Raw genomic sequence first — 13008 nt, forward strand, 5'->3', positions numbered from 1 at the left:
TAGTATAAGAAGACATAATAAAAATAAGTTTATATTATTTCAGCAGGTGAAAGGGCTTTGGAGAAAAACGAAAGCAGAGAAAGAGCACAGGGAAGTGCGTGAAAGTTGCAATTTCAGATACAGCAGGCCTCACTGACAAATAAGATGACATGTGAGTGAAGATGTGAAGGAAGTAAAGTTTATTTGGAGAAATAACTTGAAAGAGGTTGTTGGGGAAGCTGGTAAAGTAGTCTTGTTCAGGCTTCAGAGGCAGCACTAATGACTCTACAGCTGGCTGCATGCCAAACTGCTGAGCTACACCCAGGCCAGCAGGGGTGGTGCCAGCATACATCTGTAATCCATTAGATAAGATAGAGAGTAAGTCATGGGATTTCTTGCACCTTGAGGGTCTGGCCAGCCCCTGGGGGTCAAGAACAATCCAAGACTTAGAGTTAAGACCAAGGCATTTATGACAACAACCAGAGCTGCAAACTTGCACGTAGGCTGACTGTTATCAGCCTGCGGCCTATTGCTAAAAGCTGGGCTCCATCGAGTGGCAAACTAAAGTCTTACCCGTGGGGAGGACGCACCGCCTGGGACCTTCCCAACTGGGACTCCAGAGACTGCTGTTCAAGGGACTTCCCAGCACTGCTTGGATCTGGATGTAGGTGCTTCCCCAATTCGGTGACGTATAAACCTCTGTCTTTTCTTTCCTAGTTATACTATTCTTTTCTTAATTAGTATACTGTAATCTTTGTTAATTCAATAAAGTCTCTCTAAATTCTTGTTTAACTGAGTGTAGAGTGGTTATTTTGCCAGCAAATCCTATGAACCTTGAAACAGAAAGTAAAGCTTTTTGCAAAACAGAGGTGATATGGATATATGAAGGAATAATATTCCAGGCAGAGAAAATAGCTACTCAACCCAAGCCCTGAGATTGGACCTTGCTTTGCAGTGTTTAAGAAACAGCAAGGAGTTTAGCGTGTTCAGTGCAAGGCATCAAGTGTGAAAATAAAATATAAAGTCAGAGAGGTGACGGTGGGCCAAAGTATGTGGGGCCTAGTAGGTCATTTTGTGCACTTTGGCTAGTTCTCTAATGTAATAAAGAAATCACTGGAAAACCTTAGGAAGAGTGACATGACCTGATTTTCATTTTTAAAGGATCATAGCAGCTCGCATGTTGAAAACAGGCTGGAAGCAGGGGAACAGCAACTGGACTAATTCAGGTGAGAAATGACCTTTTCCGGGACCAGGATGGTTAGAGTGGAGGTGGTGAAAGTGGTCAAGTTGTGGATATATTTTGAAAGTAGAATAAACAGTATTTCATAACAGACTCGATACTGTGTGTGCTAGAAAGAGGTGGCGAGGATGATTCCAACATTTTTGACACAGGAACTGGAAGGATGGGACTGCCACTGAGTGAGATGGGAAGATTATGGGTTGAGGAGGTCGCAGTTTGGGAAACAAGGTCTGAAATGTCTTATCAGACATAGACATGGATGTAGTTATGGCTGGTAAATAGTTGTAGCTATAGTTTGGAGCTCGGAGGGAGGTCAGCCTGGAGATTATATAAATTTGGGAGTCATTAGAATATAGATGATGCTTAAAGCCACAAGATCAGCAGGGGTGTGCAAGGAAAAAAATATAAGAATCTTCTGTAGCTCCATCAAATGTACTATGAACAAATGATACTCTTGAGTATTAAAGTGCATCTGGGTCTGAAATTCTGCTGAATTTTAAAACATTTAAGATACAAATTAGTATGCTCAAAAATCAAGTTTAAACTTCTGAATGCAGCACGAACAGAGTGATGTCTTGCTATAATGACATCCTTGAGATTCATACCATTGTAGCTCTTGAGTCTGGAGATCTTGTTTTTCATCTTTGATCCCTTGGTTTCTAGTATAATGCCTTGCAGAGTAGAGGCTCAGTAAATAATTATTGAAACTGATGAATTAGTGAAAAAGGATTTGTGATATTAAAGAAATTACCAGGTCACATTGAAATGCAAATCAAAATTACAATGAGATGTCACCTCACACCTGTTAGAATGGGTAGCATCAAAAAGGGACTACCCTGGTGGTGCAGTGGTTAAGAATCTGCCTGCCAATGCAGGGGACACGGGTTCGATACCTGGTGCGGGAAGATCCCACATTCCGCGGAGCAACTAAGCCTGTGTGCCACAACTACTGAGCCTGCGCTCTAGAGCCCTTGAGCCACAACTACTGAAGCCCACGTGCCACAACTACTGAAGCCTGCGTGCCTAGAGCCCATGCTCTGCAACAAGAGAAGCCACCACAATAAGAAGTCCGCGCACTGCAATGAAGAGTAGCCCCTGCTCTCTGCAACTAGAGAAAGCCCTTGTGCAGCTACAAAGACCCAACACAGCCAGAAATAAATAAAAAATAAAATAAATTTATATATTAAAAAAAAAGACAGGTAACAAATGCTATTGGGGATGTGGAGAAAAGGGAACCCTTGGGCACTCCTGGTAAGATTATAAATTGGTATAGTCACCATGGAAAACAATACGGAGGTTCCTCAAAAATTAAAAATACAACTACCATATGATTCAGCAATTCTTCTTCTGAGAACCCATCTGAAGGAACTGAACACCTCACCAATAGATCAGCCTCTAAGTTCCTACATTTGGCTGTGTGTCAGATGCTAGGACTATGATAACCCCTCTTTCTTGTTCCTCTTTCAGGAACAAGAAAGAGGGGTGGGGGAATGCTTAAAGAAATTGTTATAATCTACCTGAGTTGTCACAGCCAAGATCTTATCTTTGCTTGATAAATGTATGTATGTATGAAGGATATTACATTACTCTTTCTCATTACTTTGTACAGTGACCCCAGTTAGCTAGAAGCATCCATTTACTTCGGGCAGCAGTTCTCAAGCTGTTTGGTGTCAGGATCTCTTTAAACTCTTAAAAATTACTGAGGACCCCAAAGAGGTTTTGTCTATGTGAGCTATATCTATTGATATAATTTACTATAAAACTTAAAACTGAAACATTTTTAAAACATAAGAATACATAAGCACACATACAAGACGTCAGAACGATGAGGTCATTATATGTTTTTAAATTTCTGGAAAACTCTATTGTACACTTGTGAGAGAATGAGAGCAAGAATGACAGTGAAAAGAGTGAAAAGGCAAATAGTGTCTTATAGTTTTTATGAAAATTATTTTGCCCTCATGGAGCCTCCAAAGGGGTCTTTGGGATCCTCAGGGATACCCAGACCACACTTAGAGAACGGCTGGCCTAGGAAAAGATTAGGGTTATTACAGCAGGACTGCAAAAAAGAGATAATATTCAGCTTTTGATTTCCAAAAATGGCAGTTATTGAGTCTCTATCCAGAAAAAAGTATTTAAAGTCAGACTTTGTTAAGAATGAAAACAGATATCTAAATCCCCAGAATTCTGTTTACATATTAAAAGAAAAACCTAAGGATCTGAACAAATTTTACTTTAAGTCACAGGTAGAAACAACTCAAGTCTGGATGTTAGCTACCTAGGGAAGCGATGAGAAGGCTTGCGGTAAAGAGGAGGAGTCGGAGATTGCAGGAAGACAGAGTAGAGTCAAGGCCAGTTTCCCTGACCACTCTTAATGTGAGGGTTCAACCTCGAGGGGGATAACAATGATGAAGTAGAAAGGAAAGCAGAGTACAAAGGAAGACCAGGACCCTGCTACTGGAATTCAGGGAGGAGCCTATCTTTTGAGATGATAGCTATGTACAGGGGTTATCCTCACAGAACAAAAACAGAGCACGGAGGGTGTAACCTAGTATTCTCAAACTTCCCTTCATTTTCATGTGTGGCAAAGGGACTTAAGACCCCTGTGCTGAATATCAACAGTAGCCAAGCCGAGGGCCGATGGATCTTCCAAGGGCTACTACTATGGTAGAAGGCAAATGAATTCCATGGTAGACGATGAACAGTGGACAATCCAAGTCAGAGGGCTGAATGGAAGAGGTGGAGCTTCAGAGGAATCCATTAAAACAGGATCAGATTCAAGGCAGGATCAAGTCAACCAGGGAAGACTGTGAGGCTCTGACTGAGCAAGGAGAAGAGATCAGGAGGTCTCCAGCTGCCAAATACCAGCAGGGCACTTAATACACAAGGGCCATCAATATGGCTGTGTAAGAACCTCAGAGCAGATACAAAGAAAGACCTCTTCTTCCAATTCCCTGAGGACATATAAGCCTATCCTTAGGCTCACCCAGTTGCCATTTTTGCTAGAAGAGAAATGGGTTAATATCCAGAAAAACTGAAAATTTAACCAATAAATTAAAACCCTCAAGAGACCAAGATACATAATTTTAATTGAGAAGTTTAAATTCCATTTCTCCAATACCTGCCCAAGGCACAGAGCCTTGATTTTAGAAAACAAAGAGGTTATGTTTCCTGTGTATACCTATGTTATAATCTGTTAAAATTTTAATGCCAGTATTTATGATATTCCTTTTAAAGTGAGTCTTCTTTTATTTAAATATAATAAATCTCTTATTTAAATATAATAAATCTCTTATTTAAATGATCAATGATTCAGACTGTTCCTCTTATTTATGGCAAACCTATAAGAAGGTTTTGATGACCCACATGCTCTATAAGGCAGGACACAGGTAAACAATAAGTTCAGGAATTAATTCCTCAATAGCAAGGTATGAATCCCTTGAATCCCAAGGCCTCTTTTGAAATGCATGTCCTGTTTGGCCAGGGAAAATCTGTAGCAGCGAACTTTTACCTTGTTTTCACTTGGGCTAGGCATTATACACTGCAAAACTTTTGTTGGGATAAATTGTAAGGGAAAAGTTTACTGCAAGGGATGAAATTAACTTTGTGGAAAATTCAGGGCAAATGGGGGTCAGTTTGAGAACATCAGCTGGCTGAAGGAAAGACAGTAATGTCACCAGAGCCCCAAGAGGATGAGAGAGACCAAGAACAGTACAGATGAAGGGACCTCAAGATAGGTTTCACCCATTTCACAGCTGTACTTAAGGCCAGCATTTCCACCAGTATTCCCTTTCATTCTTCACTCTTGGATATTGACTTTAGGATGGGAGAGTAAAACAGAAATGAAAATGTTTTGGTGTTACTTCTTTGAAGAATACATCCTGAAATCACATATCTATGTTCACATCCCCCGTCAAGCCACAGCTTTTTTGAATAAATTAGTGAAGTTCAACAGTACTTCAACAAGTAAAAGTATGCTTTAAAGAATTTATACATATTTACTTTTGGATTTTCCAATTGTTGTAATGGGATGACTTGTATTCATGTCATTTTCAAATAAAACGTAAAATCTACTGAGATACCTCTTTGGATATATTTTCCAACATCTGACAACAATCACTTCCTCTTTCATTAAAAAAAAAATTCCTTACAGGCAGAGTTGGTGTTGATTAAGGAAATCTAATATTACTGAACTGAAAGAAACTAAGTTTCTAAAACCATATACGTAAAATAAACCTTTCTTCAAAAAGGAATTGTAAAAAACAAGTCTGTCTGTGAGTGTGTGTGTGTGTGTGTGTGTGTGTGTGTGTGAATATAAATGGAATGATGTCCATCGACAGATGAATGGATAAAGAAGATGTGGCACATATATACAATGGAATATTACTCAACCACAAAAAGAAACGAAATTGAGTTATTTGTAGCGAGGTGGATGGACCTAGAGTCTGTAATACAGAGTGAAGTACGTCAGAAAGAGAAAAATACTGTATGCTAACACATATATATGGAATCTAAGAAAAAAAAAAAAGGTCATGAAGAACCTAGGGGCAAGACAGGAATAAAGACACAGACCTACTAGAGAATGGACTTGAGGATATGGGGAGGGGGAAGGGTAAGCTGGGACAAAGTGAGAGAGTGGCATGGACATATATACACTACCAAATGTAAAATAGATAGCTAGTGGGAAGCAGCCGCATAGCACAGGCAGATCAGCTGGGTGCTTTGTGACCACCTAGAGGGGTGGGATAGGGAGAGTGGGAGGGAGACACAAGAGGAAGGAGATATGCGGATATATGTATACGTATAGCTGATTCACTTTGTTATAAAGCAGAAACTAACACACCATTGTAAAGCAATTATACTCCAATAAAGATGTTAAAAAATAAATTAATTAAATTAAAATAAAATTTAAAAAAAAGTATTTTACGCTTTAACTCCTCAACTTTTTTGAAAAACAGGTAGCAAATAATATTTACACAAAAACAGTTATATAGATCAATGGAACAGGATAGAAAGCCCAGAGATAAACCCATGCACATATGGTCACCTTATCTTTGATAAAGAAGGCAAGAATATACAGTGGAGAAAAGAAAGCCTCTTCAATAAGTGATGCTGGGAAAACTGGACAGCTACATGTATAAGTATAAAACTAGAACACTCCCTAACACCATACACAAAAATAAACTCAAACTGGATTTAAGATCTAAATGTAAGGCCAGACACTATCAAACTCTTAGAGGAAAACATAGTCAGAATACTCTATGACATAAATCACAGCAAGATCTTTTTTGACCCACCTCCTAGAGAAATGGAAATCAAAACAAAAATAAACAAATGGGACCTAATGAAACTTAAAAGCTTTTGCACAGCAAAGGAAACCATAAACAAGACCAAAAGACAACCCTCAGAATGGGAGAAAAATATTTGCAAATGAAGCAACTGACAGAGGATTAATCTCCAAAATTTACACGCAGTTCATGCAGCTCAATAACAAAAAAACAAACAACCCAATCCAAAAATGGGCAGAAGACCTAAATAGACATTTCTCCAAAGATATACAGATTGCCAACAAACACATGAAAGAATGCTCAACATCATTAATCATTAGAGAAATGCAAATCAAAACCACAATGAGATATCATCTCACACTGGTCAGAATGGCCATCATCAAAAAATCTACAAACAATAAATGCTGGAGAGGGTGTGGAGAAAAGGGAACCCCCTTGCACGTTTTTTGGGAATGTAAATTCATAAAATACTTTTAAAGGAAGTTTTATTACTTTTACCAACCACCAGGCATGCTTTACTCATTTGCAATTAGTATACTATATAAAAATGTAATTGCAAAAGCTGATTAGAAGTGTTTGAAAACTTGTTTAAAAAAAAAAGGGAGGAATAAGAAAAAGAAATAAGAGGCATCCAAGTTAGAAAGAAAAAAGTAAAATTATCTCTGTTCATAGATGATATGATCTTATATGTAGAAAACGCTAAAGATTCTACCAAAAAAAAAAAACCTGTTCAGACTAATAAATGAATTCAGAAAAGTAGTAGGATACAAATTAACATGCAAAAATCAGCTGCATTTCTAAACACTTACAATGAAAAATCCACAAAGGAAATTAAGAAAACATTTCATTTACAATAGAATCAAAATGAATAAAATACTTAGGAATTAACTTAACCAAGGAGGTGAAAGACTTATATAATTAAAAACTATAAAACATTATTGGAAGAAATCATTAAGAAGACAAATAAAGGAAAACACATTGCATGTTCATGGACTGAAAGACAATATTGTTAAGATGTCAATACTACCCAAAGTGACCTATAGATTCAGAACAATCCTTACCAAAATCTCAATGGCACTTTTTACAGATATAGAAAAATCTGTCCTAAAATTCATATAGAATCTCAAGAGACCTCCTAAAATAGTCAAAACAATGTTGAAAAAGAACAAAGTTGGAGAACTCACACTTCCCGATTACTAAACATATTCCAAAGCTGTAGTAATCAAACCAGGATAGTACTACAGGGAACTCTCCTCAATGTTATGTGGCAACCTGGATGGGAGGGGAGTTTGGGGGAGAATGGATACATGTATATGTATGGCTGAGTCGCTTTGCTGGGCACCTGCAACTATCACAACATAATTGGCTATATTCCAATATAAAATAAAAAGTTAAAAACAAACCCAAAAAAATCCCAGTGAGGTACCAGCATAAATACAGACATATAGGTCAGTGAAAATAACAGAGAACCCAGAAATAAACCCTTGAGTATACAGTCAAATGAATTTTGACAAGGGTGATAAGCGGGGAAAAGACAAGTCCTTTTAATAAATGGTGCTATGGGACTTCCCTGGTGGTCCAGTGGTAAAGAATCTGCCTTCCATTGCAGGGGATATGGGTTCAATCCCTGGTCAGGGAACTAAGATCCCACATGCTGCAGGGCAACTAAGCCTGCATGCCCCAACTACTGAGCTTGAGCGCCTCAACAAGAGAGCCCGAGTGCCGCAAACTACAGAGCCCACACGCTCTGCAGCCTGTGCACCACAACTACAGAGAGAAAATCCCCATGCCACAACTAGAGAGAAGCCTGCGCACCGCAACAAAGACCTGACATAGCCAAAAAAATAAAATAAATATTAAAAAAAAATAAATGGTGCTAGGAAAACAGGATATACATGCAAGTAATGAAGTTGGACCCTTATCTAACACCATATATATAAATTAACTCAAAATGGTTCAAAGCTCTAAATGTAAGGGATAAAAGTATAAAACTCTCAAGAGAAAATATAGGGCAAAAGCTTCATGAAAGTGCATCTGGCAATGACCTTTTGGATAGGACACCAAAGGCACAAGGCCACAAAGGAACAACAGAAAAACTGGACTTCATGAAATTAAAAATTTTTTGCATACAAAGACACTATCAACAGAGTAAAAAGATATCCCATAGAATGAGAGAAAATATTTGTAAATCATGTATCTGATGAGGGAGCAATATTATGAACAGAGACTAACTAAAACTTAACAACACCAAAGAAACAACCCAATTGAAAAATGGGCACAGGACTTAAGTACATACTTCTCCAAAAAAGATATGCAAATAGCCAATAAGGACATGAAAAGGTGCTCAACATCACTAATCACCAGGAAAAATGCAAATCAGAACTACAAAGAGGGAATTCCCTGGCAGTCCAGTGGTTAGGACTCAGTGCTTTCACCACTGGGGCCGGGTTCAATCCCTCAATCCCTGTTTGGGAACTAAGATCCAGAAAGCCACGTGGAGCAGCAAAAAACCAAAGAAACAGAACAAACCCACACTACAATGAGATATCACATTATACCTATTAGAATGACTACTATGAAAAAAAAGAAAATAACAAATATTGGCAAGTATGTGGAGAAACTGGAACCCTTGTACACTGTTGGTGGGAATGTAAAACGATAAAGTTTCTGTGATGGCCATTCCTCAAAAAATTAAACACAAAATTATCATATGATCCAGCAATTTCACTTCTGGATATATACCCAAAAGAACTGAAAGCAGGATCTCTAAGAGATGTTTGTACATGAAAGTTCACAGCAACATTATTCACAACAGCTAAAATGTGGAAGCTGAGCAAAATGTGGTTATATACAATTCAGCTTTAAAAAGGAAGAAAGTTGGGCTTCCCTGGTGGCGCAGTGGTTGAGAGTCCGCCTGCCGATGCAGGGGACGCGGGTTCGTGCCCCGGTCTGGGAAGATCCCACATGCCGCGGAGCGACTAGGCCTGTGAGCCATGGCCGCTGAGCCTGCGCGTCCGGAGCCTGTGCTCCGCAACGGGAGAGGCCACAATGGTGAGAGGCCCGTGTACCGCACCAAAAAAAAAAAAAAGGTCACAATGGAAATTTTACATTACGTGTATTTTACCACATTAAAAAAAACTGGAAAAAAATGAGAAGGAAGAAAATTTAAGCATTTAACCTGCCTGTCTCAACTGTACTTCGGGTGACTAAAAAGATAATAATAGATGTTCCTTTTGTTTGTCTGTTTTAAATAGAAAATTCCAGCTGATAATATATGTTGAGGAGTGATAGATTTAGGGTGCTATGATTTTGTAAATCCTTTTGAAATAGTGGACTTGACAATGATCATCAACAGCTGCTTAAATCTAATCACTGGCTTAGAGGAAATACAGGGGACAGAGTCACATATTAACATCACGGGGACACTATCAGCAAAATCCACACTTTGAGAAATTCTTTAAGACAGGTGTTTTTTCTTCGTATGTATGTACATCATTTAGCTCCTAATTTGATAGAAACATTTAGGAGAGAATTGGGGCATTTTGAATAGTGAGTAAGTATTTGCTATTAAGAGAATATTGTTAAATTTTTTAATGTTTGGAAATGATCGTGAGGTTGTTAAAAATAAAAAAGTCTATCATTTAGAGATACAGATTGAAATATTTATAAATGAAATGATATAATGCTTGGGAATTCCTATAAAATTATCGGGGTGGGAGGAGGGCTCATGGGTGGTTATACAGATGAAACAAGATTCAATATACTGATTGACTCTTGAATATACTGATTGATATATATATATTGATTGAATCAATATATATTGATTCAATCAATATACTGATTGAATCAATATACCATATACTGATTATTGTTGAAGCTGGGTAATGATTAAATGTGCGTATATCATACTATTCTGCCTACTTTTCTATATTTAAAATTTTCCATAATAAAACTTTTTTGAAGTCTTTGAAATTCTTTAACACATAAGGTAAATATTTTTCTTACAATTAAATTTACAGCATTTATTAGTCAATAATCCAAATTTTGATGTGGTTAACAAACAACAAAAAACAATAACTAAAGACTTATTTATTGCATCCAGTACTTTTTACATTTTTCCGATATCACTAACTTCCTTATAACCTTTTAACATTTTGGTCTTAATGTTCAATTCAATAACAAATGACTACTAGGAAAACAGTAAAAATCTCATCATTCTTTGGCAGCCTAAAAGAAATACTTTACATTTATGTGCAACTCACCTGCTGTAAAATCTTCAGTTAGATCAATGAACGCATGAGAATGTGGAATCCGCATTTTACTTTTAATGGTCAATGCAGGATGCCATGATAAATTCCTAAAAGAAAAATTTTTTTCTTAAGGCAAACATCAAATGAGCACTGTTTTAAAACAAAAATATCTGCATGCAAGATATTTTAAAAACGCACTTATTCTTAGCTCTGTCACATACTCTAAAATTCACTTTCAGAGTGTACAATTTAGTGGTTTTTGTATATTCACAGTGTGCAGCCATCACCACTATCTAATTTCACATTTTCATCACCTCAAAATGAAACTCTGTATTCATTAGTAACTTCTCATTCTCCCCACCATCAAGCCTCTGGCAAACACTAATTTGCTTTCTGGCTCTATGGATTTCCCTATTTTGGACGTTTCATATATATGGAATCATATAACATGTGGCCTTTTGTGCCTGGTTTCTTTCACTTGGAATAATATTTTCAGGTTCATCCATGCTGTAGCATGTGTCACTACTTCAGTCTTTTTTATCCCTGAATAATATTTAATTACATGGCTATATTTTTTGTAAATCTTTTTCAACTGTTGATGGACATTTGACTTGTTTCCACTTTTGGCTATTACAATTAAATGCTGTTATGAATAATCATGTACAAGTTTTTATGTGGACATATACATATGTTTTTTCTTTTGTTTTGTTTTATTTGCGGTACGCGGGCCTCTCACTGTTGTGGCCTCTCCCGTTGCGGAGCACAGGCTCCTGATGCGCAGGCTCAGCAGCCATGGCTCACAGGGCCAGTCGCTTCGCGGCATGTGGGATCTTCCCAGACTGGGGCACAAACCCGTGTCCCCTGCATCGGCAGGCGGACTCTCAACCACTGCGCCACCAGGGAAGCCCCTACATATGTTTTTGATTCTTCTGGGTATATACCTAGGAGTAGAATTGCTGGGTCACATGGTAACTCTATACTTGACTTTCTAAAGAACTGTCAAACTGTTTTCCAAAGTGGTTTCATCATCAGACATTCTCACTAGCAATGTATGGGTATTTCAATACTTTAATTCCATTATGAACACTTACTACTGTCCCTTTGTTTTATTATAGCTACTTACTGAAGGGTTCTTGTGGTTTTGATTTATATTTTCCTGATGTCTAATGATGTTGAGCATGTTTTCATGTGCTTGTTGGCTACCTGTATATCTTTAGAGAAATGTCTACTCAAATTCTTTGCCTATTTTTCTTTTTTTTTTTTTTTGCAGTACGCGGGCCTCTCACTGTTGTGGTCTCTCCTGTTGCAGAGCACAGGCTCCGGACGTGCAGGCTCAGCGGCCATGGCTCATGGGCCCAGCTGCTCCGCGGCATGTGGGATCTTCCCGGACCGGGGCACAAACCCGCGTCCCCAGCATCGGAAGGCGGACTCTCAACCACTGTGCCACCAGGGAAGCCCCCTTTGCCTACTTTTAAATTGGGTTATTTATTGCTTTGAGTAATAAGAGTTCTTTATATAGACTAGATCCTAGATCTTTAACTGATGCACTATTTGCAATATTTTCTCCCATTCTGTACAGTCTTTTCAGTTTCTGGATAGTGTCCTGTGCTATGTAGAAGCTTTTAATTTGACAAATCCAGTTCTAATTTTTTTGTGTTGCTTTTTTCTTTTGGTGTCAGAGCTAAGAACCCATTTCCAAATCCAAAGTTATGAAAATTTACCCCATGCTTTCTTCTAAGACTTTTATGTTTTAGCTCTTATATTTATATCTTTAATTCTTTAAGTGTAGGAAAAATAACTTAATATTATCATGGGTGATATTTTCCCGACACTGTGGAGAATGATTATCTTTTATAAATATTAATTCCAAAGTTTTCAGCCATGAAAAAGAATGAATTTATACCCCTATCTCATACCATATACCAAAAATTAACTCAGATGTCTCAAACTGCTAAAAGAAATAGAACTCTTGTATACTGCTGATGGGAATATAAAATGGTGCATTAGCTATGGAAAACAGTTTGGAAATTCTTCCAAAAGCCAAACAATGAATTGCCATATGACTCTGCATTTCTATACCTAGATGTATACCAGTAAGAATTGAAAAACACACTATTTGCAGATGACATGATACTATACATAGAGAATCCTAAAAACTCTACCAGAAACCTACTAGAGTTAATCAACGAATTTGGTAAAGTAGCAGGATACAAAATTAATGCACAGAAGTCTCTTGCATTGATATACACTA

At 37.7% G+C, this 13008-nt stretch overlaps 1 protein-coding gene across 3 annotated transcripts in view; it reads right to left on the bottom strand.

Moving 5' to 3' along the window:
- The window catches only part of ITFG1 (integrin alpha FG-GAP repeat containing 1), a 232780-nt gene that overhangs the window by 194265 nt on the left and 25507 nt on the right, over positions 1–13008 (bottom strand). For all 3 annotated transcript variants that reach the window (XM_027092142.1, XM_027092144.1, XM_027092143.1), the window contains exon 6: positions 10770–10864. In XM_027092142.1, the coding sequence (XP_026947943.1) occupies positions 10770–10864 (95 nt within the window). The remainder of the gene's footprint in view (positions 1–10769; positions 10865–13008) is intronic.

Source organism: Aethalodelphis obliquidens, unplaced genomic scaffold, assembly GCF_003676395.1.
Source record: "Aethalodelphis obliquidens isolate GAN/ISIS:26980383/991018 unplaced genomic scaffold, ASM367639v1 scaffold75, whole genome shotgun sequence".
NCBI lineage: Eukaryota > Metazoa > Chordata > Mammalia > Artiodactyla > Delphinidae > Aethalodelphis > Aethalodelphis obliquidens.